At 41.0% G+C, this 27,020-nt stretch overlaps 1 protein-coding gene across 1 annotated transcript; it reads left to right on the forward strand.

The window, feature by feature from the left end:
- Window positions 1–3,316: 3,316 nt before the first annotated feature.
- LOC149314069 (dnaJ homolog subfamily B member 6-like) lies at window positions 3,317–26,888 on the forward strand. Its single transcript, XM_089520461.1, has 9 exons — window positions 3,317–3,358; window positions 8,991–9,038; window positions 11,699–11,962; window positions 13,995–14,104; window positions 17,766–17,819; window positions 18,873–18,983; window positions 21,434–21,536; window positions 24,680–24,750; window positions 26,358–26,888. The coding sequence occupies exons 3-9, from the start codon at window positions 11,898–11,900 to the stop codon at window positions 26,636–26,638; spliced, it is 795 nt and encodes a 264-aa protein (XP_089376587.1). The 5' UTR covers window positions 3,317–3,358; window positions 8,991–9,038; window positions 11,699–11,897; the 3' UTR covers window positions 26,639–26,888.
- Window positions 26,889–27,020: the final 132 nt, after the last annotated feature.

Below are 27,020 nucleotides of genomic sequence, written 5' to 3' on the forward strand. Positions count from 1 at the left end.
CTAAGGAAGGTGAAGGAAGAAAGTGCAAAGGCAGGCTTGATGCTGAACATAAAGGGAAAAAAATTAATGACCATTAAGGATCTACATAAATTCAACAACGAGCAAATCAAAATAGTTAAAGATTTCCCATACCTTAGATCAAACAATGATCAGACTGGAGACTGCAGTCAAGAAATAAGAATACTAGGAATGGGAGGGGCATCCATCAAAGAACTTGACAAGATCCTAAAATGTAAAGATATACAACTGAGCACTAAAGTTAGAATTGTCCAGTCCATTATATTCCCCATCACCATGTAAGGATGTGCAAACTGGACAATGAGGAAAGTGGATACCACATTTGAGATGTGGTGCTGGAGAAGAGTGCTGAGGATACTGCGGACAGCCAAAAAGACAAACAAATGGGTCCTTGAGCAGATCAAGCCTGAACTCACCCTGAAAGCTGTTGTACTTTGGCCACATTATGAGAAGGCATGACACATTAGAAAATAAAAAGCCATACCATTCTATAGAGAAGAGCATCTCCTTCCTTTTTTGCAGGGAAGAAAATAAGTTTTTTCTTTTAAAAAAATGCCCCTGTACTAGGCTGTCAGTAATTTTGTATTTCTTCCTCATTCAAGCAGAGAAGTTGAGTTCTTGCCTGGTGTTCTAGTTTGATCTAACTGCTCATTTCTTGTAGACTATTATGCTCATCTTAATAGTCAGCAACTGTATTTAAGACATAACATGAAAGAAAAATTATTCTTGATAACAACTGAAACAGATGGAAAGGAAACTATCTGGGAGATAAGATACTATATAAATATGGATAGGTGGCTCAGATTAATTGTGGTAATCTACATTTCAGTTAAGTTGGTAGCAAACTTGTTAATGGAATTTCTAGAGTCTCAGATATCCATTAATCTCTTAATTCATTTTTGCCAAGTACAACCTTGGCAAAGCTCCATCAGAATCTAGAGGACATCTTCTAACTCAACAGACTCAACAGTCCAGAGTCATGAAACAAACCAAACAATGGATCCATTCTCATCCCCAATTTTCTGCACCATCACTGAGAGGGCTCGTTCCATCTTGGCTTTTCCCTCCTTGCAAGATAACACTTCTAATGACAGGTGACCATCAGAAATACCCCTCTATGTCTCCTTGCTGTCTGATCTGGGTGCAGGTGTGAAATTTCAACATACGTATTTCATTTTCTTCAGGCTCTTTTATGCCTGGGTGGATCTTTCTTCACCTACAAAGCAGACCAGAAGGTTTACATCCCAGTTGGAACCAAGATTTCTCCTTAGCCTAAAAGTACCTGAGGGAAAGCCATGGTGAATGGAGGTGTCCCTCCTCCAACTCCTGATAGGTGCATTCATAGTAGAAGTAGTAGTACAGTAGTAGCAGCAGTAGTAGATGAGGATGATAAAATAATAACAATAACAATAATAATTGGAGGTGGTGGATCCAGCTTTCCAATGTCCTGCAGAAGGCCATTTTGCACCTCAGGCACCAGGAGTTCACCACCCCATCTTATGGGAATATTATGTCAAACCTGCACATAGATGCAATTGATTTTCATTGGATATGCTGAAGTCCTGCAATGGATCCCAGAAGTATCTCATGTTCTTTCTCTCCAGATAGACTGGTCACTCCAGGTAGACTGGTCACTCCATCTTTATTGCATTTTACTTGACTCTTTGACTGAGCATCCCAGTATCAATCAACCTTTTTGCTGATAAGGGAAATAATGGATGAGTCCATTTCTTAAACCTCCTAGCTGAAGGGCAGTGGATAATTTAGTTATGGGGAAGGTAGGCATTTGTTTCCCACCTGGGGTAGTATTTCTGCTGGTAAGTGTATTAAATCTGTATTATGGAATATAAATTGCTTTTTTAAAAAAATAAAAGAAAGAAATGATCCAATGACTGATGTGTGTTTGCAGTTGCAGATGAGTATGAAAGCAACAATGGAGAAGCAACGGATAGTGAATTACAGGCAGAATATGAGGCAGTACCGGAATACAAAGAGCACGATGGATGTAGGTTGGAGCCTGACTCTGAATTGCCTGGTGAAGATGATGAAACTCCTGAAGGATATGATTCCTATGATAGGTGGAACAACACATGTGGGGCGTATGAGGCAGGGAAAGATGAGATGTCTTATGCTTATCCATCTTCTTCCATTTATGAACCTCAGTATGAATCCACCTATTACTCTACTTATGAAGTGCCTTCCAGAAGTACATCTCCCCAGTCATTTGCAAAGAAAAATGGTACTTATTGTAAATATATGGCCTCATGTCCCTGTAACCCACAAAATGTCTATGAATCATATGAGTCACAGTACGACTGTGACTACTCTGCTTATGATTCACAGTATGATTATGAATTCTCTCCATGTGAGTCACAATATGCATATGACACCTCATTGGGGAAGACATCTCAGTACAGGTATGATAACTCTCCTCCATATGAGTGGCGGTGTAATTATGAGACCTCTCCAATATATGAAACGCAATATCAGTACAAGCGTTCCCCTGTGTATGAGTCTACCTATGAATATGTGTATGAGTGTCCCATGCAGCAGAATGAGTCACAGCCCCAAGATCTCTTCACTCCTGAATACGAGTTGCCACCCAATTGGAACAAACAACAGAAGGAATGCAAGTCACTTCCTGGGAGCAACAAACCACATGACCAACTAGAACCAGCTTTGGAAGATACTGATGATCTTCAAGGACTGAAGGATTTACCTGCTGTGTGCAGGCCAGCTGTTGGAGGCAAGGCATCCTTGGGTCATAGTGAAGGAGTACCAGGCTGTGTTGGGACCACTCCTGGAAATACAGTAGTAGCTTTGCCTCCTGAGGAGCCAGGCAATAGCCAGCAGGATCAGCTACCAAATGGAATAAGGAAGCAGTGCCTTGATGGCTCAGAAGGGCTCCTGGGTGGCATGAGGAAATTCCTGGATGGAACAAAGAAGCTTTTGTGTAGAGGGAACCAGCTTTACAAAGAGCCCATCCCAGAAGAAGGCAAGTGGAGCCAGCTCCCAAACATCAACAGCCCACCTCAGAGGGGAATAATTCATCTGAATGGCAGCCCTGTGTTAGTAGACAATTCCATTTGGCCCAAAGGTGAAAGGAATCTGTGCATAGGCAGAGCAATCCAGCCACATCACCTCAGAGGAGTCTGCCGGACACGAGGGGGAATGACGCCACATCTTCCAGATATTTCTGGCCGACTCTGGGGCAGAGTGAATAGGGTTCCGGGCAGGGGCAATTTCTCCCCTTTGCCCTCCCATTCCAGGTGCTCCCATAACTCCTAGACCAAGGAACACCTTATAAATCCTGGATTGCTGGAGAGAAACATAATAAAAGGTAGATGTGAAAATTTTCCAGTTTGTGTCCCACTGTAATTTTATGAATAATTTGTATCATACAAAGTGCTAGAGGTAAGCTGGCAAGGTCCAGATACTTGGAACAAGGTATGTGAAGAAATAAATATCTTTAGAAATGATTCTTTATCTGTGAGGTTGGACTACAAATTTCAAAATGTGAAGTTTGAAAAATATGTACAAATCAAGCAGATGTGAAGTTTGCCAGATACAGTCAGCCCTCCATATCCATTGATTTTTTAAATGCATGGATTCAAGCATCCATGGTCTGAAAATATTTTACAAATGTATAAATTCCAAAAAGCAAACCTTTATTTTGCCATTCTATATAAGGGGCACAATTTTACTATGCCATTGTATTTAATGGGACTTGAGCATCCATGGATTTTCTGATCCAAGGAGGGTCCTGGAACCAAACCCCAGAGGATACCAAAGGCCACTACTTCATTTGCATGACTTAAAGCAGGTGTGGGCAATTATAGCCTTCTCAGTTTTATGGACTGCATTTCCCATATTTTGTCACTGTTGACTGTGCTGGCTAGAGCAGATGGGAGTTATAGGCCAACACATTGAGGGCCACTCTGGCCTATACATGGTTTACAGAAATAAGGGGCCACTTAAGTTTCAAAACATTGAATACTGGAAACTCAAAACATTGAATACTGGAAACATAGCACAGTTTTCTCTGAGGTTTAAAACAAAGCTTTGAAACACATGATAAAGTCAGAGGGAATGAATATGGGCAACTAACCTGTATCTTCTGTAATAGACTGGAAGTGTTAAGAAATTACTGATGGCTTTATTATAAAATGATAGCTACTAACACATGTACTGAATGCCTTTCAGACTCCTTGCTGGAATTCTGAGTGAAATTTGATGACCTCTATAAAATAACAACCTTAAAAACTTCACTAATTTGAGTCAGGGAAAATTAAGCATGGCTAGAAACTGGTTAGGGAGTAACAAATGTGAATGCATCATACTTACAATGCTATGCAGTGAATCCTGTCCTGATCTCCTCAGTTCTCACCCATCAGGCAACAACTGCTGCAATTGACAGAGGTCTGTTGCTCTGTCACTCAGGCAGTTGTTAACTGATGTTCCCACTCCCTCCTGAAAGCAATCTCTGGTGAAACAGGCAGAAGCAGGAGTTATCACACACATGCACCCCACATGCCAGGGATAGCTTGAGTGAGTGAGTGGATGGGAGGGTGGGATCATCAACTAGCTGCTTCTTCATTGGCAGGAAAACTGATTACTGTTGATTACAGTGGTTGCTGCCCAGGAGCTGGGGATTGGGGGAAATAAGTGTCTCCTGCTCTGACCTACTTTACTGGATACCACCCACACTGAGAGAAGGAGGTCTGTTCTGCCATTGCTGTTTCAATGGCAAATGACATTTCCTCAACTCTCCAACTAGTGAGTGAGGCTGCTACAAGAAATTGTTATGGAGTTCTGCTTCTGATTGTTGCAGTCTTACTGGCTGGTGAGAGTGGGGTGGAAAAGTCACTTACATTTGCCCAGTGTAGTTATGCTGGCAGTTATGATTGTGCCAAGAGTGCCACAATTGTGATTACATAGGGATCATGAATATGGATCAGTTATGGATGCATAACTGCAGGTTACACATCTGTAAACTGCAGGTTACACATCCGGCCTTTATTTTCTGTCTCAGTATAATGCCCCTTAGATGATTAATAGCAAAGAAAAGAAAATACTGTTTCCTGAAAAGGAAGAAAAGTGAGATGAAATAAATAAAGTGCAGAAATAGTAGTAGAGAGGCATACATTGTGCTGAGGAGATTGATTTTTCCTTTAAAATAGAAAAAAAAAATCACAGAAGCTACCTCTAAGTCCTTGGGGCATTCTGTGAATTAAAATATACCCAAAAGGTGTGAGTTCAGGGACAGGAGGGGAATAGAAGAATCTGAGACCTTATCTTGACTAAACAAATATATTGCAAAATGCTGGTTTTTACTCCTTTATTTACCACTTCTGTTTTCAAAATCCAGATGCAGGACATTCCAGCCTTTCCCTGATTCTCAGTGTCTTGTTCTTATCAGCAGAGTGTTTTTTTAAAAAAACATATACACTCATCCCTCCAAATTTGCAGATTTGATATTTGTGAATTTGATTAATATGTTCTTTCTAGGAATATCGAGATCCCCCAGTGCAACTCTATGGTCTACTTTAACTAAAAGTTGCACGGAAAGACCTAGAGATTCCTAGAGAGAATACTCTACTAGGCCTTTGTAGCTCCTCCATTGCAGTTCTATGGTCAGTGTCTGTTGGACGTTGACCACATAGTTGCACTGGAGGACCTAGAGATTCCTAGAGAGGTGTCCTCTCAGGTAAAAACATGGTGTTATTGTTATTTGCGGTTTTTCCATATTCACGGGGGTATTGTGCCCCTAACCCTAGCAAATATGGAGGGACAAGTGTACTTTCTAGTCTGCAAGTCTTTCCATTTCTGTTCATTTTACTTTTCTCCTGTCCTGCACATTTTAAGTTGGTTCAGCAGTGCTTTGTGCAGATGTGGGTGTGCGTGCACTCCCATGTGCCTGCCCAAGTGGAAGAGAGAGGAAAAGAGGATAGGGAAATAGATCATCCTATAGCCAATGTTTTGCAAAACTGTGTGAGTGTGTGGGGGGGGGCAATGGAAAGAGGAAAATGGGATGGGGAAAGGGGTTGACAGCAATTTAAGGTGCCAGAAGACTCTCTTGTTGTGGGTGGGGTGGGGTGGGTGTGGGTGGGTATGATAATGATAATAATAATAATAATAATAATAATAATAATAATATATTTATATCCCACTTCTCTGTGAAGCACAGCCGAGGCAGCTTACAGTTAAAATAATACAATTCCATATTCCAATATCCCCCTGAATGATTCAGCATAATAACTAATAAAGAAGAGTAGACCATGCATTTTATTTTATTTTTTAAAAGAATGTGTAGGTGTGGAAATGGGAGAAGCAGCTGGAAGTGATATTAAATATATTTTATTGAATCAGTATTAATAGCCAGTCTGGACATTCTTTGAACTGGGAGAAGGACGTCATCTAACCTTTTTGCTTCTCAGAGCAGATAGAAAGAGGCCTAGGATAGGGTTTACTCATCCTGGCTCCTTTGAGATGATTACATCTGCTCAGTAGCAGAGCAGATGATTTGCATGCAAGACTTCCCAGCCAGCTCCAGTCCCTGTCATCTCCAGGAAAAACAGAGAAAAAATCCTGTCTGAGACTCAACCACTGCTAGTTGTACAATTAAATGGATAAATCTAGAACACCTTCTGCTAGAGCTCCTTTTTCATTCTGTTTCCAGCCTTAATTGCTTCTTTAGGGATTATCACTAAACTTCTCTGCTATCTTCTCTATAAGGAAATGTCTTGAAGTGTAAACAGTAACTCCTCCAGCCAATGTATACTAGCCTTCCCCAACTTCCATATGTGTTGGACTGTGAGTTGTGGTCCAGAACATCTGAACAGCTCCTGGTGGGGAAGATTGATGGAGACCTGGGCTGGTAATCATGTGGCCCTCCACACATCAGTAGACTGCAACTCCTACCAGACCTAGCCAGCAAAAACAATGTTGAGGAATGCTGGGAGTTGCAGTCTAGCAACATCTGGAGAACCACACCACTGCTCCTCCTAGTATAGATAATATTTACATAGAGGAAAATAAGAAGGTATGAGCCTTGCTGGATGAAATGGAAAACCTGTCTAGTCCAGCATTCTGTTTACACAGTGGCCTATCAAATGCCTTGTCTATAGAAAGTGCAGAAGAAGGAACTGAGTGCAAGTATACCCTCCAATTTGATATTCCCACCAGCACCTGATATATGGAGATACACTCTTTGTGATATAGGAGACAATGACTTGTACCCATTGATGCCCCTAGTTTCCACAAACATGAATTGATTGAAAGAGATTCCACCTAAACATTAGGAGGAACTTCCTGACTGCAAGAGCTGTTCAACAGTGGAACACACTCCCTCGGAGGGTGGTGAAGTATCCTTCTTTGGAGGTCTTTAAACAGAGGCTGGATGGCCATTTGTCAGGGGTGCTTTGATTGTGCAGTCAGAACCTAATTTATGCTAAGAGGCACTTTACCAAAGTGAGGCCCTGGATTGACCAGCAAAAAGCGCCTGCCTGTGGGCAGAGTCATGGCATAGTATCCACACGCTTGATGCCATGATCCTGCCCCCATGGCGCCATTTGGCACGCTCCCATTTACACAGCACACGCCATGATGCCACTCTGGGGCCACTCTAGTGCTGCATCTACATGGTGCAGCTCTAAAGGGGTGTCATAATGCCATGGCACCTATGACACCCTTTCTGGGGCGGAAAAAGAACGTGCCACTTGCGAGTTCTTTTTGCACTGAGTTGGGGGCATGGCATGCGGTTGGCGTATCCCCAACCCAGCATTTCCAGGGGCAGCCTACAGCTGCCCCTTACGGGCTGTCTGTACAGCCCCTGACTTCTGCTTGGCATTTATCTAAATATCCATACACAATAAGAGAGCATGAATGCTCCACCCTCAAGGAAACAGAGGGGACAGAAAGAAAGAGAGTAGAAATAATATCAAGGTAATCATTTATTTGCTCGTGTTATTTGCCAACAAGCTAGCTTCAACTTACAGTGACCCTATGAATGAAGGACCTCCAAGAGTCCCCATCATCAACAGCCCTGCTCAGATCATGCAAACTTGTAGCCATGGTTTCCTTGGTTGAGACAATCCACCTGTAATGTTATCATCCTTTTTTTCTCCTATTTTTTTAATTCCAATAAGTCATGTCATCTCATGATATGTCTGAACTAAGTATGATAACCTCAGCTGTACCTGACACAATTTTCACTATCCTATGCCTTCTGTTTCTAGTAAAACAGGTGATCAGGGAACTGTCTGTGATGTCTCAAAAGTAATTATGGATATCAAAGTGTAATTATCAGGGTTGTAACCCATTTTTAAAAATTCTTAATCTGTGGATTGTTTGGATTCCAGTTGATTAATCACTTAAAGGTACATGTGTTTTAAAAGGAGGGAAATTGTTCCAAAGGAAGATTAAAAAAATAAATGTGAATGATACAAAGCTATATATTGGAAAGTGATTTATATGACCTTTCAGATGTTGTTGAACTGACATCTGAGCAGCCCTCACTAGCCAAGTAGTGAGGAAAGCTGGGAGTTGCAATCTATTTTTGGAGGCAGTGACATAGCCAAGGGTGCCCTTCCATTAATTAATGTTAAAAATAGTATCAACCAAACCTAATCTAATCACAAAATATATGTTTTCCCCAGTGGATCTAGTTATCTAGTTATCATGAAAAACATTAAAAGTAAATCATGTAGTATAGATTTATGGTTTATGATTTTTTAATGACATAGATTGGAAGCGAATGGTGACATTTAGTCTGGAAACCCCCCCCCCCCCCACTTTCCAAAATACTGGCTACATCCCTGCTGGAGGGGCATGTGATCTTCTTATGTGTAACATGTGATGGTAACAATAAAAAATTTGTAGATATATCTAAGGGTTTAGAAATAATAAGTTGTTTTTTGGTGATGCATACATGTTTTACCACCCACTACATTCTTCCTTCTCTTTCCCCATAGGACAAAATGCCTCTAAGATGCCACCTGCCACCTATAGATTTCCTAAGTGTTAGTATTAAACATTTATAAACTAAATCTTAAAAATTTAAATTTTCTATCAGAATAACCAAATAACCAAAGGCATTGTTTTAGTTCACCTCAGTGGTGTAGTAGTGCCGTGCCTCACAGGATTAGGATGTGAGGAATGTCTGATCAACAAAGACAATGATGTTGCATGATACCTCTCTTAGGCTCCTTTGTTTCCTCTGATCTTATATTGCTATGCTTCCAGTTTAAGTGTCATTGCTGCCTCCTATGGAATTCTGGGATTGCTAGTTTGATCAGAGTCACTAGACAAAATCTCTGGCTGAGAACTCTGAATGCCCCTATCTAAATTGCCAATCCCAGTTTTCATAGGAGACAGCTGCGACAATTAAAGTGCTATCATTGTGTAGTGTGAAAGGGCCTTACAATGCATTCCTATACATATTTACATATTTACTCAGAAATGACCCCAGTTGAGATCAAAAGGACATGCCTTATTCAGCTAAAGCTGGGGTGAGAATCCTGAGGTTCACAGATTTTGTTGGACTACAAATCTCTGTATCACAATAGTGTGATGCTGATCAACAACATCTGGAGCTTTACATGATTTTATCCCTGGACACTGCAGTCCTAGTAATTACAGATATCAGCTTACTAAATATAAGAACAGCAACATGGGTAAAAATGTCTTCCCCCAACAAAATGTCTGAGGTTTATAACAGCACGGAGGGATATATAGACCTCCAGATGTTGTTGGACTCCAGTTCCATTTCACATTCTGACTAATGGCAAGAGGTGATGGGAGTAGTACATCCGGAGGACCGCAGTGAAAAATACAAAGAGGTGACATCATAATTAGCTTGGGCTTCCCATTGGCTGTTGGTGCTGTTCATCAACAAAGGAATTGAATGGTAAGCTACTGCTGAGTTCCTTTCCCATTCCCTTCCTAAGTTCTCATCAGGCAGCAGCAACTGTGCCTGTGCAGGTGTGGCCCAACACCTGCAAGCCTTAGAACTGTACCCATGATGCAGCCAAGACAGTTTCTCCTTGCCCAGTAAGGTATGCCTGTTCCTGTCCTTGGTAGGTGTAGGTAGAAGACTTTAGACCATAGTCCATTTATGAGGAAAAGAAAAATGTCAGCTGGGCTGTTTTGCTGCCTGTGAGCAAGGGATGTTATTTTACGTTTGCACAACAACAAAGCCTTTTGCTACCCTCAGGACATTCTTTGGCAGAAACAGATGGAGGCAATGGCAAGCTGGGTTGTTTCAATCCAGCCTGATAGTTCGTTCTATATGAATTCACACAGGCAGTTTGTTCTGGTCTCAACATTCTATAGTGGTATTTTCCTCTCTGGCACCTGCAGGTTTGCTAGGCTATCACTCCCAGCATTTCCAGCCATGCTGGTTGGGGAATGATGGGATGTGTAGCCTAACACTTTAGTAGGGGACAGGACTGTGGGTGAGGCTGCTCTGGATTCAGTGTCTTACAATATCATCTGCAAACAGTTGATAGCTAATCAGAAGAGGGGGAAAAGCAAAAATTATATGCAATAGATGAGGAAACAAGGAGAGGCTTGAAACCAAAGAGAACGATCTGGACACCATACTTATACTGGCCTAACTGGTTGTCACCATGAAGAATGGATTGCTGTCAAAGATCCAAATAGTCAAAGTTCTGACCAAGTAGTTTTACAAAGCTATTGTCCCAATCCAGTTTCAGGAGATACTGCTACCTTAGGACTGGGGAACCTGCAACCTTCTAGAAGTAGTTGGATTGTACTTCCCAACAGCAAATCCAGTGTCATGAGAGATCATGGGAGTATTGGTTTCCCATTGTCAGAAGGCTGCAGGTTCTCCAGCCCTGTGCTAGTCAAACATGACTTATCTTAACCCCCTTTCTCTCTTTAATACTCAAACTCAGCATAGCTACTGACATCTAAAAGTTTCTCATTTGGAATTACAACAATTGCATAATTAGCCACATTGGAATTAATTCTATAATAAGTCAGACTTTTCCAGGAGTTGTGGCTTAAACAAGTAATGTTCCCAAACTCTGTATTACTGAATAGACAGGCCAAAATAAAATTGCTTTGGACTGGAGAGTGGCTTTGGCACGGCTTTTGCACTCTTAGGATGCATGCATTATTTAAACAGTATACCTCCAAAGTGACCCAAAACAGCTTTATTTTGACCTGTCTGTTTGAACCCATATTGAACTTCAGGAAGGTAAGGACACCTAGGTAACAGAAACTATGAAAAATAAGAGAGCTGTAGTCAACATTCTGAAAAGTATGTTTCCAGTTTTCCAGGCACCTGTGCCTTATGTACATATTGTTGTTGTCTGGCTTCAAGTTGTTTCCAACTTATGGCAACCATAAGGTGATCCTATTCAGTTTCCTTGGCAAATTTCTTCAGAGAGGATTTGCAATTGCCATCCTCTGAGGATGAGAGAGTGTGACTTGCTCAGGGTCACCCAGTGGGTTTACATGGCTGAACCAGGATTTGAACCCTGGTCTCCAGAGTCATAGTCACACCTCAGTTTTATTTTGGTCAAGAAAAAAATGCCCCTGCAAAAGGAATAAACAAGAGGCATGGTCCCATTTTCTCAACAACTGTATTTATCTTGGAATTTGGGAGCTGTTAATGTATGTCTAGCTAACATAAGTCTTCTTTCATATGCTGTAGGTTCAGCTGTCCACTACCACTGCCTTTTACTCTCCATGTGGGATTGCCCAACCTGGTAGATGGCCATGACCACCTCTAACCTCAGTTGAGAACCCAAAAGCTTTGATTGTACTGCCTAAAGATAACACTCAGTCCCTGGCCGTGTTTACTGTGTTGACAACGTCCTCCTCACTGGGTCTGCAGAAAGTGTCTACTCATCATGGTGGAGTACTATGAAGCTCTGGGACTCCCCCGAAATGCTTCTGTAGATGACATTAAAAAAGCGTAAGGCCCTGTTGGTGATTTCTAAGCTCCCACTTCTGTTATTGTTTTAATTTTTCCTGATGGGGTTTGTGAGGATCCAGGGGCCAGGAGCCATTTGTTGTTGTTGTTGTTGTTGTTGTTGTTGGCTGCCATCAAGGGCAAAGGCAGGATTACAGTTGGTAATTAAGGAAACAAAAATAATGACCACAGATGATTTACATAGCTGACAGTGAAGCAGACAATGAAGACATTGAAATAGTAGAAGATTTTCCATAACTTGGCTCAGTCATTTATCAGAATTAAGACTGTAGTCAAGAAATCTGAAGACTAGGACTTGGAAGGGCAGCTGTGAAGGAACTAGACAAGACAAGTGTAAAGATATATAACTGAATACCAAAGTTTGGACTGTCAGTGCATTTTCCATTTCTATGTGTGGTTGTGAAAGCTGGACAGTGAAGAAAGCTGAAATGAAAAATAAATAAATCCTGATTTGAAATGTGGTGCTGGAAGAGAGTTCTGTGCATACCATGGACTGCAAATAAATGGTTCTTAGAACAAATCAAAACTGAACTCTCCTGAGATGCTAAGATTGCTAAACAGACTGTCATACTTTGGCCATATCATGAGAAGACATGGTTCACTAGAAAAGACAATAATGCTTGGTAAAGTAGAAGGCAGTAGGAAAAGAAAAGACCCCATTCCAAATGGATGAACTCAAACAAGAAAGCCATAGCTCTGAGTCTGCAAAAAATCAGCAGGGCTGCTGATCACAAGGTGATTTGGAAGTCTCTCAATCATGGGGTCACCATAAGTTGAAGTTGACTTGACAGCAGTTAACAACAGCAAATGGCTCCTTGCCCCTGGATTGTTCAACTTATGGTACTGTCAATGGAAGTGTAGAGGGTGAATGAAATCCTTTTCCTACAGCCCCCTATGAGCATTCAAAACTTGCTTTGTAGGACTGGGTACCCTCTCAGGTAAGTTTTCTGGTGAGATACAGGGCAGCAGGGAGAGAGGAATAAACTGCTGTCATGCTAATGATTAGACACTAGTATAATACCAGATGTAAATCAGAATATATTTATTTATTGCTGTCACTTTGGTGCCAAGAAAAGAAGAAATGGTTAGCTTAGCACAGCATAGGATCCAGTTGTGGAGAGTCAGCCACTTAGATATAGTATAGTAGGACTGCAATTAATAAACTAAATCAATTTAAAACATTTTGATCAAGTAAAAAGATGTCCTGGTTTGGTAGACAGCAAATTTTAAAAACATATTTAAAAGTTGGTCCTTCGCAGCTACCAAGCAGTGTAGCAAAAAGCATCTTTTGCCTTTGACACGAAGGGCAGAATGTTTTTCTAAAATGGTGTTAATGGGCTGTATAAAATGTTAAGTGGAAACTTGTTTGTGCCTTACATCCTCCTAAGTGGACTTACGTCTGCAGGAATCAGAATTGCACAGTTGCGTAACATCGGTATCCAGTAGAGGTTTGCTGTTACATTACCGCACAGCGAAGTGCATGATGTGCATTGACCTCAGTTTTTCCCCTCATAGGCTCACCTTCACAGCATTCCCTGAGCTGTGACTAGCTGGGACCAACCAGACTCACTCTGCACCTCTCTACATACTCTCCCATTGCCACAGCCTAAACAGACCTCCTCTGTTGGCAGTATCTTGGTGAAAATGGCAATCAGATGTGACATTGTGTCACTTCTGGCCACCATTTGGCCAGTTTATAAATGAAGAAGCTAGTATTAGGAAAGTTTTGGGGATTTATGGGATAATGTTTTGTGATAGAGATGCACATTTTAGCATGCCTGGCATGGTTTTGTCATGTTTTGGGGGCAAAAATCACCTCCAAATCATGCCAAATTTTATAACAAATTGGAGAGGAGAAGGAGGCTTTGGGGGACTGCCATGGGCCCGAGTACCACATGTGGCTAGGGGTGCATTTCCTAATGGGAGCTCTGTTTGTGTTTTAGCAATTTCACTGGTAGCTATTGGTCAAAGAGGTTGTAATTTGAAATTCATTGTGTTTTGGGGGGCTGTAAAGATACAGGAAGAAAGCTCTGAAGTGGCATCCAGATAAAAATCCTGAGAACAAGCAATATGCGGAACAGAGATTCAAGGAAATTGCAGAAGCATATGAAGTACTTTCAGACAGTAAGTACTTAGTCCCTTTCCCTTTCTCTTCTGGCCCTCTCAGCTACCCTTGTTGTGTCTCTTATGTATATATTTTTTCCTAATTCCTTTCCTTTTCCCTTTTTTTACCAGAGCTGTAGCATGCACTAAACCTAAAACAAGATTTGAATTTTTGCTGGAATGCAGGGAAGAGAATCAAGGCAAATTTATTTGATCATCAGCAAATATTCAGAATATTTAGGTTCAGCAATTTGTGATTAAGAAGATGGGGAGTCTTTCCCACTGTAGTGTTTATCCAGATGTTAAAAGGCATAAAGATATTTTCTTTTAGTGAAATCTGGAATAGAAATGTATAAGAAGAGCAGACCTCAAAATGAGGTGTAAACTATACTAGCAGTCTGGGATGTACAGTTCAACCTTTGTTTACACAGGGGATCCGTTCCATACTCCCCCACATAAAACAAATACCGCCTATGCTTGAGCCCCATTTAAATGAATGGGGCTCGTGTATGTGGCAGCATGGCAGCGCGCACACGCCATAGGCGTGCGCCCCATTTGTCCCTATGGGATGCGCCCTTCCTCCCTGCGTGGCTTTCAGCGTATGCTGAAGCCGTGTAAAGCATGCCCACGTATGATGTAGGCACACTGTATTCTGAAACTAGTATATGGGCAGTGCTATTGTGGATAGACTCTTACTTAATGAAAAGACTTCCACAATTCATCCTTCTGGGTGTATTTACACAGGTCCATCATGCCATTTAATTCACATGGCACTTAACTCCAAATACATGAAAACTATGGTTTTCTACATGGGGACAGTTTGCATATTTTTGGCTTTTCCTATGACAACTATATTTCAAGTTTTAAATAATTTACCAGCATTGGCTATGGAGGAACAGTGGCAAAAAGAAACTGATCCCAGGCACTCATTGGTTTTGACATCTAGGTCAAAATTGGTTTTGACATCTAGGTCAAAATTGGTTTTGACATCTAGGTCAAAATTTTACTGAAAAGGCACAAAAATGACAGGGCAAATGTGTGAGGAGGTTGCTTTTGAGGTCTCCAGATCTCTTCATTAGACAAGCTATTGCTTGTTATCTGTGTGGTGTTTTGAGATGTAATGGAGGAAGAAGGGCCTGCAGACATTCAAATAAGCCTTTATCACATGTCATGGCTTCAGGTTTCATGTGGAGTAGGCCCTTGGCAAATAAGGTGCAAGGAAGTTAGAAATGTTTGATCTTCTAGTTTTGGAAACACGGGATTCAGCTTTAAACTTAGAACGGTCTTCACTTTGCCTGGATATGGAGGCTGTTTCTTATGTGATGGTTCTAGGTTTCATCTGGAATAGCCCCTGAGTATACAAGATACAGAGAAGGCACAAATGATTACTTTTCCATGTTTAAAAATATCAAGTCTAGCTATAAATTCATAATGATGTTCATCCTCTCTCTCTCACAAGCACCTTTGTTAGATGAGAACGTAGAGCACCTAAACATTTTTATACCAGTTGGGATCCCTTCCATTGGGCTGGGAGTCACTTTATAGTTTGGGGAAATGCTCATGGGCTGAACTTCCAGAGGTATGGCTTCAGGGAAAAGAGCAGAGCTCAGTAGACTTTTCCCAATGGAAAATACATAAAAGAGGTAAAATAGGTAAAAGAGATGTGGTGGCTCAGCAGTTAAGACATTGACTCTGACAACTGCAAGATTGGCAATTTGGTAGGTTGAGGCCCAGGTGCCGAATGATGGGGTGAGCTCCTGTCACTAGTCCCAGTTTCTGCCAACCTAGCAGTTAGAAAGCATGTAAAAGTGTAAGTATATAAATAGGTACCACTTCGGTGGGAAGGTAACAGTGTTCTGTACAGTCATGCTGGCCACATGATCACAGAGTTGTGTTTGACAATGCTGGCTCTTTGGCTTAGTAACAGAGATGAGCACTACCCCTATGGTTGGACACAACTTGGCAAACTTGGCAAAGGAGAAACCTTTATGTTTACCTTAGATAAAATGACTATTTCCCCTTTTATATTTTATTTTAATTTTCATATTTATATTTTACAAATTAATAAATTCTCCCAACTTTATTAAAATCCCCCTTTCCTATGTGATTTAATAATATTAATTAGTCACATATGAGTGAGGATTTTAATAATGTTGGGTGAGGTTTATTGATATATTGTGTGTATGTGTTTATATTCATTTGTTTTATTTATACCCCACCCTTTAGCCAAAAAAGGTTCCTTGAATGGCTTAAAAATTGTTAATTTTACAATACCCTGCTTCAGGCTTACAATCTAAAAAGACATGAAACACAAGGCAAAGGGGATGGCAGTGGAAGAAAGCATTAAGTCCAGCAGATGCTGGCTGTTCTTCTCTCCCTCAGAGGCTAGAACAATGGCAACTGATATGAATGGATGACTGAATTTCATCCACTGCTGGACTCAAGGCACAACAGATGCTTCTCCCCCTCAGATGCCACAGCAATGGGAGCTGGTATGAAGAAAGGGCCTTTTTTCTTCAGACACTGGAATCAAGGCAGGATGGTGCTGTGCTCCCTTATAAAGTGAAGTTTAAATAGACTTTAATTAATAGGATATTTATTATTGTGATATTGACTAGAGAATATGTTTAAGGACAATATGGATTATGCCATTAATTGTCCCACTGATTGTAATCACAGTGTCATGCCTTCAGTTCTCTCACACATTACCTTCAGTGCTTTGCCACTGAATTTCAGCAGGGAGCACCGAAGGGCTGCAAAAAGGGCTCGGACTCCATGGTCCCCACTCTGTCTATCGCTGCTTTAAACTGGTAGGATTGGAAATAATTTTAGCTGCTGGATTGAGTTAAAATGTAAATGGTAGTTGAACTGAGTAACTTTAAACACGCCAAGCATAAAGTGCCAACTTCAGGTGATACAAGGTGCTCTTCCCCCAGTGTCATTGTAGAAGAGCTGAATTTGGTACTCAAAAAGCAGAGACAGCCTTCGTTTTTGTGGGTTTTTTGGGTTTTGTGGCCATGGTCTAGAAGAGTTTCTTCCTGACGTTTCACCAGCATCTGTGGCTGGCATTTTCAGAGAATGCTTTCCTGGAAAAAGTGAGTGTATACACACACACACACACACACACACACACACACACACACACACTGTGTGAGCCTGGGAATGCAAGAGTGATTTGCATGTGTATTGTTCTGTGCTGATGGCAGGCCTCAGGCTGGGAGGTTAATGCAAAAGAGGATTAGTGTCTGCTAATTGGTGATCATTATCTGCTGGGAAAGCCCCTGACTCAGAGTGGTTTCTCATTTGCATTTGCAAAGCACTAATCAAGCAGACACTAATCCTCTTTTGCATTAACCTCCCAGTCTGAGGCCTGCCATCAGCACAGAACAATACAGATGCAAATCACTCCTGCATTCCCAGGCTCACACAGTATATATAGACACTCACTTTTTCCAGGCAAGCATTCTCTGAAGATGCCAGCCAGAGATGTTGGCAAAACGTCAGGAAGAAACTCTTCTAGAACATGGCCACATAGCCCGAAAAACCCACAAAAAACTATGGATGCCGGTCATGAAAGCCAGAGACAGCCTTGTTAGCAATTACTTTCAGGCAACACAAAGACTAGCTTTTGACAAGTGATGGAGTGTCTAATAAGAAAGTCCTTATTTCTTCTTCCTTTCAGAAAGCAAACGTGATGTCTATGATCGCTATGGTAAAGATGGACTTATGGGAAGAGGTATGTAGCAGTCCAGAGCAGTAGAAGAACACCTTCCCTTCAGTCAACCTACACTCAAGCTACACATTTCACAGCATTCTATTCTGTTTCTCTCTCTCTCTCTGGACAACTCCAGAGAGGGCAAATGTGTGAGGAGGTTGCAATACTGTATTTCTAATGCCATTTCTCTTTACATCCAGCTTTGGATCTGACTGTGGTAGGTGCCACCCAGCAGCTATCTGTTGAGTGCATCCTACAGGATCAACATTATGAACAAATGCTCAGTTTGTCTGACACAGGGCTCTTCCATTTGGGCATGCAGTATTTATTCCTATAGTTCAGGGTTGTTTTTCAAAATATTCCAGCTAGGTATTGGAGCATTATGTTACCTTCTCTTCTCCTCCTTATTGTTTTTTTTTTAGAGTTATAGGCATCAGCAGAATAGCAATTTAGCACTTTATAACCTTTTTTAAACATTTAAAATCCAAAGAGTAGAAAGTTTGTTTTTCAAACCATAGGACCACCATATTTACACCTAAAATTCTCCAGTTGTATTAGAAATGTAGAGAAGCATGATTTTCTACATTTGAGAATCATGTACCCTCCCTTGGTATCTTTGCTTCTTTTTACCTCTCATTTATTTCTCCCAGAGCAAACTATATTATTTTTAGATGATCACAGTGTTTATATTTAGGTACATTTTTTAAAAGTAAATTATGTTTAAAATTATGTAAACTTCAGTGGGAGAATTATGCATGCACTTAGTTCTGCCCCAGTGAAATCTACAGACATGTGTAACCCTGGCTGGATTGCATCTTTGTTTTGTATCACTTTAAGTCAGAGTTTGGAAAAGTTACCTTTTTAGACTAAAATTTCTGGGTCTTTGTATTCCATTTCCAGGGTAGTTGAGTGGGGAAAGGAGAGAGCTTCCAGACACCATGTCCCTACAGATCCATGATTACTATGATCAATGCATGGGGCACTGATCAAAAGAAGGGGCAATAAAAATAACTCCCGTTGAACATATTCCCAGAAAGCATGACTTCCCTTCTCTTCCTTTATTACTTTTTCCAGGTAGGCCTGGGGGATCATCTTGGGCCAACATGGGCCCTGATTACATGTTCCATTTCCGCAGCGCCCATGATGTCTTCAGGGACTTCTTTGGGGGAAAGGATCCTTTCTTTGGTAAGTGTTATTTTCTTTTAGGACTGTGAGGGGTACCTGAAACTATCTAGCATAATTTTCCATCCATCAGTTGGCACAATCTTTCCAGACTACAATCTGCCATAAGTAAAGATGGAAATACCTTGTAGAGCCTGTGGCTCTAATTGATTTTTTTAAAAAAGAGTTAAGTATTTTAAAAGACACGCAGTAACTGTCTGAAGCCAAAGAAATTGTTTCTTTTAAGAAGTGGAATATATATTTAGTTTTTCTATGGTTTAGTGAAGAATATTTATTAAGCTAGCAGGGTTTTTTGTTAGGAGCTATCAACAATATTTCTGTTACATAATCAAGTGGTGGGGAGTGAGAAAGGGGTTTATAAATAAATTGGAAAACGGGGGGGGAAATGTGATATCCATCAAGAAATGTTTGATGTCAAAGTGTTTTTTCTGTTAAGTTTCAAGTATGCAATAAAAAGATTACTACTACAAAAAAAGCTAACAATGAGCATCTAGATTGTTTTGGGTGATTTGTGCTTTACAATGTGAAGCCACAAACGTAGTTTGGACAATTCAAACAGAAAGTTATTTCCCAAGAAAAACACACCATGATTAAATAATCTTAGTTAAATTAAATGTTAAATGGTCCTAAACATAGCCACCATTATACTGTTTGTAGATGTTTCTAAAAATGATATCAGAAAACTGAAGTACACAAGCTTAACAATGGAGTTCATTAGATGGGATTCTTTTGCCCTAAAATATAATGTAAATAATATGTCTAGAAAGCTGGTGTGGCTTTCACAACTTCTATCACTGAACATTTCCCCTAATGGAATAGTAGCTTTTCTGTATAGTGTTGGTAAACCTGAAGTGAACACAGAAGGGAGTTTCTTTATTAAAGAAATACTGTTCAACGGGAGTTTTTTTTATTGCCCCTTCTTTTGATCAGTGCCCCATGCACTGATCATAGTAATCATGGATCTGTCATTTGGGCATATCTCCACCACAGCACAGTTTAAAACTGTCTTATTAATATTCAGTCTTCCCTTTCAGGGAAACCTCAGAACTGTAGTCCTGTATAGGTTTCTGATGAAGAATTCTCTACACCTTCATCAACGTACAATTGCCAGCATCCTTTAGGAGAAGCTATGACTGTGAAACAGGCTTACAGCCTATCTGTCTTTGTAGTAGTCTTGTCCTTAGTCTGAGCACAGAATCAGCCAAAGGATTTTCTGTGTGATTTGTGAATGACAGGTTTCCCAAATCTGTGGCAGCACTTGAAGGATGGTATAGAAGGGATGGCAAACATATGTATGTGTGTACACACCTGACACACAGGGGAGGTTGGTGGCTTCTGTGCCAGTGGGATGGTGAATCTGCTCTGGGTATTAGTTTTTACTACCCAAACTGCTGAAGCATAATTCAGCACCTTTGACAGCTCCTATAAAGTTAAACAAAACAAAATTCAGAAACCCAAAGTGGTTTTGCTATCCTGTTGACATCTCTCTCCAGTCCAGTAAACATAGAAGTTCCAGTGCTCTGAGCCATTAGGTTTTTACCGTAACCCCAAAGTCACATTTCCAAATAGAATTTTACTGCATAAATCATTCCTATGAAACGGCAATTCACACACACATCTCATCTCTGCGGTATGTACCAATCCATTTTTCTCCTGAATAATTCAGGCTGGCTATCAACAAATATATTTTCAGAAATCTGAAGGTGGCTAAGAAGAAGGATCACTTGTTACATCCAACTTTCAGCTCTGGCAAGCATATTTTGCACACTTTTTATTTTTTCACAAACCACAAGATTTGTTTCCTCTGAAGTGACAGTGGGACAAAATGAAGAGATGGCAAGCCTGTTTTTAGCTCCTCCTATTCTACAGAGTCATTGTTCCTCCCATTTTGTCAAAGTCAAACCCACCACCCATTGCAAACATTGGGAGGGTATTTGAGGTGCATCTAAATTTCTGTGTTAGCAGTGTGACAATGTGGGGAAGCTGATGAAAAGTCTGTATAGTCCTGATCCCAGTCAGTGTGAGGAGCCACCACAAAAACCTCTGGCTGTAGTAGCTGGGAGGGGCAAGGAGGGGAGATCTGATGTCAGATCTCCTCCTCCACAGCTGGATCTGAACCTCAGAGGGGGAAATCTACCCCTTTGTATCACTTCTGGGATTCATTGCAAGACAGGATTGCAGCCTAAGGAACCCAAAGAGATGCATGTATGCCCACGTACCTGAGCCCCAAATAAGCAATCTTAGGAGCACAGACATTGATTCATCTAGCCCATTACTGTCAAAACTGATTGGTAGTAGCCCTCCAGGATTTTCAATTTAGACGTTTTTGTTTTGTTTTGCCCTAGTCCTACCTGGGGATCCCAGGGAATTAACCTGGAGCTTTCTGCTTCCAAAGCAGAAACAGGTGGTCTACCACTGAACTACTGCAGTCTTTTCTCAATCTTGTTTTTCAGGTGATTCCATGCCTTTTGGTCCTTGTGCCAGTGGAGGAAACGGGTTCCGGTTTTACTCTTCATCAACCAACTTCATTAATGGAAAACAAATCACCACCAAAAGGTGAGCTAAGTGTGCACCAGTGGGAGCTAGAGAGAGCCATCATGGAATCATAAAAGTGACGACTGTCTCTCGCACTTGTTAGAAAACAGCCTGGCTGATGTGGAGTGGCCAGTTTATTTTTGATGCTGTACTTTTGCCTTTATCAACAACCTGACATTAATTTCAGTTTGTTGGGGGTTTGTTAAAGAGACATGAGCAGGGCCAATAAAAAGTTGGGAAATGTAATTTTAAAGATCAGGAAGCTATGTTGTGGAATACAGGTGGGTGAGAGATTATGTAAACTGGAAACACAATTCCTGGTATTGCTGTTTTGGATAAATTCTTCCTCCTGTGTCTACAGTCCTTCCCCTGGCAAAATATATTTCACAGTGTAGGTATGCTCAAATGTTGACTGACATCATCCATGCAAAATAGTTGCTTTCAAACCAGGCTGACTCTTTTCTATTGTCATATTGTGCAAATTTTCAGGTTCCCCAAAACTAGGAGACTTGTGATATGCAAAACATAAAGTCATAGAGCTTATTGTTGGCTATGTATGTAATTGTAAATACCTTAATATTGTACTCCATCCATGTCTCTAAAGAAGTGGGTTGAAATTTCCAAAGCACATGCTGAAATAAATCAATCTCAAAGGTTTTGTTAGATTCCCCCCACTCCTGTTTTTTATTGTAACATACTAACAGGATTGTTTCTTTGAAAACTATTTAGAGAACTGTTCACAAAGAGTACAAGTGGTGGATATGCTGCTTTTTAAAAGAAAAACATGGATTTGAAATAAGTCCCAAAATGAGTTGAGACACTTGGGATTATGAAGCAATTTGGAGAACTATTGTGATGTTCTGTACATTCAAGTTACTTCCACCTTATGGTGAACATAAGGCAACTCTATCATGGGGTTTTCTTGGCAAGATTTGTTCAAAGGACGGGTGTGTGTGTGTGTGTCTGCCTTTGACTTCCTCTGAGGATGAGAGAATGTGACTTGTCCAAGATCACCCAGTGGGTTTCCATGGCTGAGTGGGGACTTGAACCCTGGTCTCCAGAGTCATAGTCCAACATTCAAACCACTGCACTATGCTGGCTCATTGGAATTTGGAGGATGCAATATTGTTATCTGAATTTTTCATTGCTGTTGTTACAGGTTGAGTCTCACTTATCCAGAATTCTGAAATATTAAATACACCAAACCAATTTTTTTTCATGGATGGCTGAGATAGTGACACTTTTGCTTTCTGGTGATTCAATGTACACAAACTTTTTTTCATGCTCAAAGTTATTAACTTTAGGCTATGTGTGTAAGATGTATATGAAATAAATGAATTCTGTGTTTAGATTTGGGTCCCATCTCAAAGATATATAATTATGTACATATATGCAAATACAGATATTTCAAAATCCCCCAAAATAAAAAAGAAAAAAGAAAATAAAAATCAGAATTCAAAAACACTTCTCGTCCCAAGCATTTCAAATAAGAGAGACTCAACCTGTATTGTTATTGACCATGATTACCATAGTACTTATTCTAGAATCTTTATTAGGGCAATATGTTCATTAGGCCAACCAAAATGTCAAAAATAGTGTGCAAACTTTCAGATTCTCTAGATAAAATGAGTCTCAGGCATTGCGAAGAGGAAAAAACGTGGTTCAAATTGAAGCCATGGAGTCTACAGTCAAAAGTTGTCTTTCTTGGCCAAATTAAGTTTCTCAGATTCCCCTTATATTTCCCACATCCTTTTTTTAAATCTAGGTGCAAGTTTTTCCCCTCTGTGCACTGAAGCTCACACAGCGTTAACACATTTTTTTGTAATTTAGATCCAACTAATCCAAAGCCAGCTCTGCCTCGCCCTGATCCTACCCCACCTTGGCCTTTACCCCTCTTTCTTTGGAATAGCTTTGAGTGGTTAGCAATTTTGGCATTGAGATATGGATCATGGATGTGTTTGTGTGACATTTACTTTGTGTTATTTATCTAATTTACCCAGCATTTCCCCATTGACTAAAGTGTGTTTGCTAGGACAGCAGTGAAGGGAGGGATATCTGACAAGAGGGATCATACAGACAGAGCCCTTTTGGGATTTGATATGGTCACAATTTTATTGATCACAGCTGTTAGAGCTTTGGCCCAGCATAGGGCAATGGAACCCATTACTGGCTAATTCACCTACTGACTTGATTGACCCCTTATCCTCACCCACCTGCTGGGGAAACCCATAGAAGGAAGGTAAATGGAATGTGCACAGGATTGAGCCATTGTTTGTTTCCCCTTCCACCCTGTGTGTGTTTGTGTAAAGTTACCCTCCAACTAGACACGTCTTGATCCTTGAGATCCCATAAGGAGATCCCCAAAGAGCAGGACATGGACACACAGGGTCTAAAATACACTGCAGAAAGAATCCAGTTTGAGATTGCTCTAACTGTCCTGGCTCAATGCTAGGGAATTCTGGGAACTGTTGTAGTTTTGTGAGACACTTAGCCTTCTCTATCAGAGAACTGCTCTGGTGGCACAATAAATTACAATTCCCAGGATTCCATAGCACTGACTCAGGGCAGTAAAAGCAATCTCAAACTGGATTATTTCTGAAGTGTGTTTTGGACCACAAGCTCTATTTCACACCCATACACACACCACACTGTGATCCTTCTCAGTGCCAAAATTGCCAGTCCCTCAAAGCTGTGACAAAGGAAGAAGGGTAAAGAATAGAATGCACCGGGATGGGAATGACGAAGAGCTGGCTTTGGAATAGTTGGATCCACAGAGAGGCCTCACATGGCTTTGTCAACTATGCCATCTCTGGAGCTGGAAGACCTAATTCCACACTGTCAAGGAAATAGGAGAAGAATTTTCAATGAATAAATCCGATGGGCAATAAAGCTTAGTGAACCCTCTCTTCCATACATTTTGATCCTGCCCAACATAAGGTGGCAGAGCGTTGAATGTAGCAAGAAATCCAACCCTTTTCTCCTTTAGGACCACTCTTAAGACTACTGTGCCCAACATGAAACCCACTACTTCTCCTACTGAAGTTTAATTCTTCTTGCAGCCAACTGGTATCCTATAGAATGGTCAGAATGGTGTTTGGTTAACCAGGAGGTTGATTTTCTACTCCACTTAGTATGTAAACTATACAGTATTAAATCTTTTCCAGAATTGTTGAAGATGGGGAGGAACGAGTGGAAATTGAAGAGGATGGGGAGCTTAAATCTGTTCTTGTTAATGGTAAGGAAGAGAAATGTCTCAGATGGTGCTTTGACTCAGCAGGAGCTTTGAAAGATGCTACACTCCCGACTCAGTCCACTTTGTGGCACATTTGAGTTTTGCTTCTCTGGGTGGGAGGAGTTTATCCCTATATCTTCCAGACATTGAAATACTCTCAACACTATACTCCACAGAGCCTGTGGTCACTGGACACATCAGCGCTGGCCAAGGATTTTTGTATAGCCTACTATATACCTCAGCATGCTCAAAGAATTCATACTGTCCAATATTTGAAAGTTCTGTACAGCAAAGCTGTCTTATATAGAGTCAATTCATTTAGCTCAGTGCTTGTAGCACTGACTAGCAGCAACTTTCCAGGGGTTCAGTCAGAAGTCTTTCACAGCACTAACTGGATATGTTGGGGATTAAACTTTAGACCTTCTGCTTGTGCTGTGCTTAATAATAATAATAAATAATAATAAAATTTATTTATAACCTGCCTCTAAAAAATGCAATCAGGGCGGCTTACAAGATTAAAATACACAGTCCGAGCTTACCATACAGAGCCAAAATACCCTGAAGGCACCAGATCCCATCTAATCTTGGAAGTTAAACAGGGTTAGGCCAGGTTAGTACTTGGATGAAATACCAAGTGCTCCCTTTCAGGGTAGGTGCAACACTTTTTCAACCTGAGGTAAAGGATAAGATGCCAAACCATCCCATTCCACAGTTAACTGGATTAACAGTGAAATCTTATTTCAGAACTGGTGATGGAACGTCTTCCACCACACCACAAACTGCCTCAGGGGTTCCAGGGCAAGCTGCCTTGAACACTTAAGTTTATCTTATGGGAAAATGAGGGGGGCTGCTCACCCCCACCATCTGTCACCAGAGGCAACTGTCTCATTCTGTCTAATACCAGGAGTATTAGTACAAGTTCAGTCTTTGGCATCTGTGGTGGGAACTATCAGGGGATGTGAAAGACTGTCTCCCTGAAACACTGCCATGGTACTAGCCTAAGAGGATGAATAGTAGAACTGATGCCAAGGCAAGTTCTTCCATATATTTGGTAGGAAGCAATAGTCTGTGTGTTTGTTCCTTTAAAATGATGTAATTGTGAGTGGTCCAGTCCTGTGTTTTCCCATTGTCCTCAGTCTGGAAACTCCGGGAGAGGCCTTTCTCTTGCCACCGCCATAGGTACATTTGGTGGCAAAGTTGAGAAAGGGCCTTCTAAGTGGCTGATCCTCTGGAACTCTCTTTTGAAGGAGGCTAAAGTGGCTCCATCCTTCTTTCAGCAGGCAAAGTTAAAAAAAAGAAAGGAATTCCAAGAGCTATCACGAACTTAATATTCTTCAAGGAAGGAATATTAATAAGATGCTGTGTTTTCTTTTAAACTACTGTTTGTTTCGTCTTTTCATGCTTGCTTTAAATTGCTTTCAATATTAATGGATAGTTTTATTATATTTTAGTGATAATCTTTCATATGTTTTTATCTATATTGCATTTGCTTTGGATTGTGAACTCCCTTGAGTCCTGGTTCTGGGCAAGACGGGGAAGGTAGGATATAAATCAAGTGAGTGAATACATGTATGAATGAATGAGAGCTGAAGTAGGCTGCTTTCTTGCAGGCGTGCCTACTGACAAAGTATCCATTATGGAAGGAGGAGGGCATGGTCCCCGTGGTGAGCCTACCAGGTACAGGTCTGCACCCGAGTTTAATTACCATGATGAGTATGATTCTGATCCTGTCTATGAGGTGCGTACCAGGAGGCATGTGTTCCCTGTCAAAAAGATCAAGTACTACACAGCAGGAGATGAGTCGGCACCAGAGGACAACACAGACAGTGAGTCTCACCTAGATTATGGGTTCCAAACTGAAGACGATGAATCCCAAATTTATGAGTTCTAGCAGCATGCTGCATATGAACAAAATCCCATATATTGGTGGCAAGTCAGGAAGAATATGTAGCAGGCATCATGCGAAGGCAATGAAGACCCGAATGAGAAGAAATAATGAAAAGCCAATAGGTACAAGGTGGATCCAGGGTGGAACAAGGCATCTTGGGCTGGGAGAGGCTGGCTGCCAAAATGAATGTTCTTACAAGACAATGGAGCAAGAAGGAAGAGAGCAGCAGATGTTGAATGGAAGTCTTTGAACAAAGGAGGGAAATGGTCCCTGGCCAAAGGGAGCAGTTTCATGCCCACAAGTAACAAATCAAACTCCATTATGGTTGAAGAAGGTTCTTGGGGAGAAAAGATGTCCTCTAAGTCTACTTGCTTACCAATGTAGT

The sequence above is a fragment of the Sceloporus occidentalis genome, unplaced genomic scaffold (assembly GCF_023333645.1).
Source record: "Sceloporus occidentalis isolate IW3139 unplaced genomic scaffold, rSceOcc1.0.p SCAF_4, whole genome shotgun sequence".
Taxonomy (NCBI): Eukaryota; Metazoa; Chordata; class Lepidosauria; order Squamata; family Phrynosomatidae; genus Sceloporus; species Sceloporus occidentalis.

Coding starts and splice junctions, on each gene's coding strand:
- LOC149314069 (XM_089520461.1), top strand. CDS start 11,898: ATGGTGGAGTACTATGAAGCTCTGGGACTCCCCCGAAATGCTTCTGTA. Junction 14,105..17,765: donor ATATGAAGTACTTTCAGACA/GTAAGTACTTAG, acceptor TCTTCCTTTCAG/AAAGCAAACGTGATGTCTAT. Junction 21,537..24,679: donor AAACAAATCACCACCAAAAG/GTGAGCTAAGTG, acceptor AATCTTTTCCAG/AATTGTTGAAGATGGGGAGG.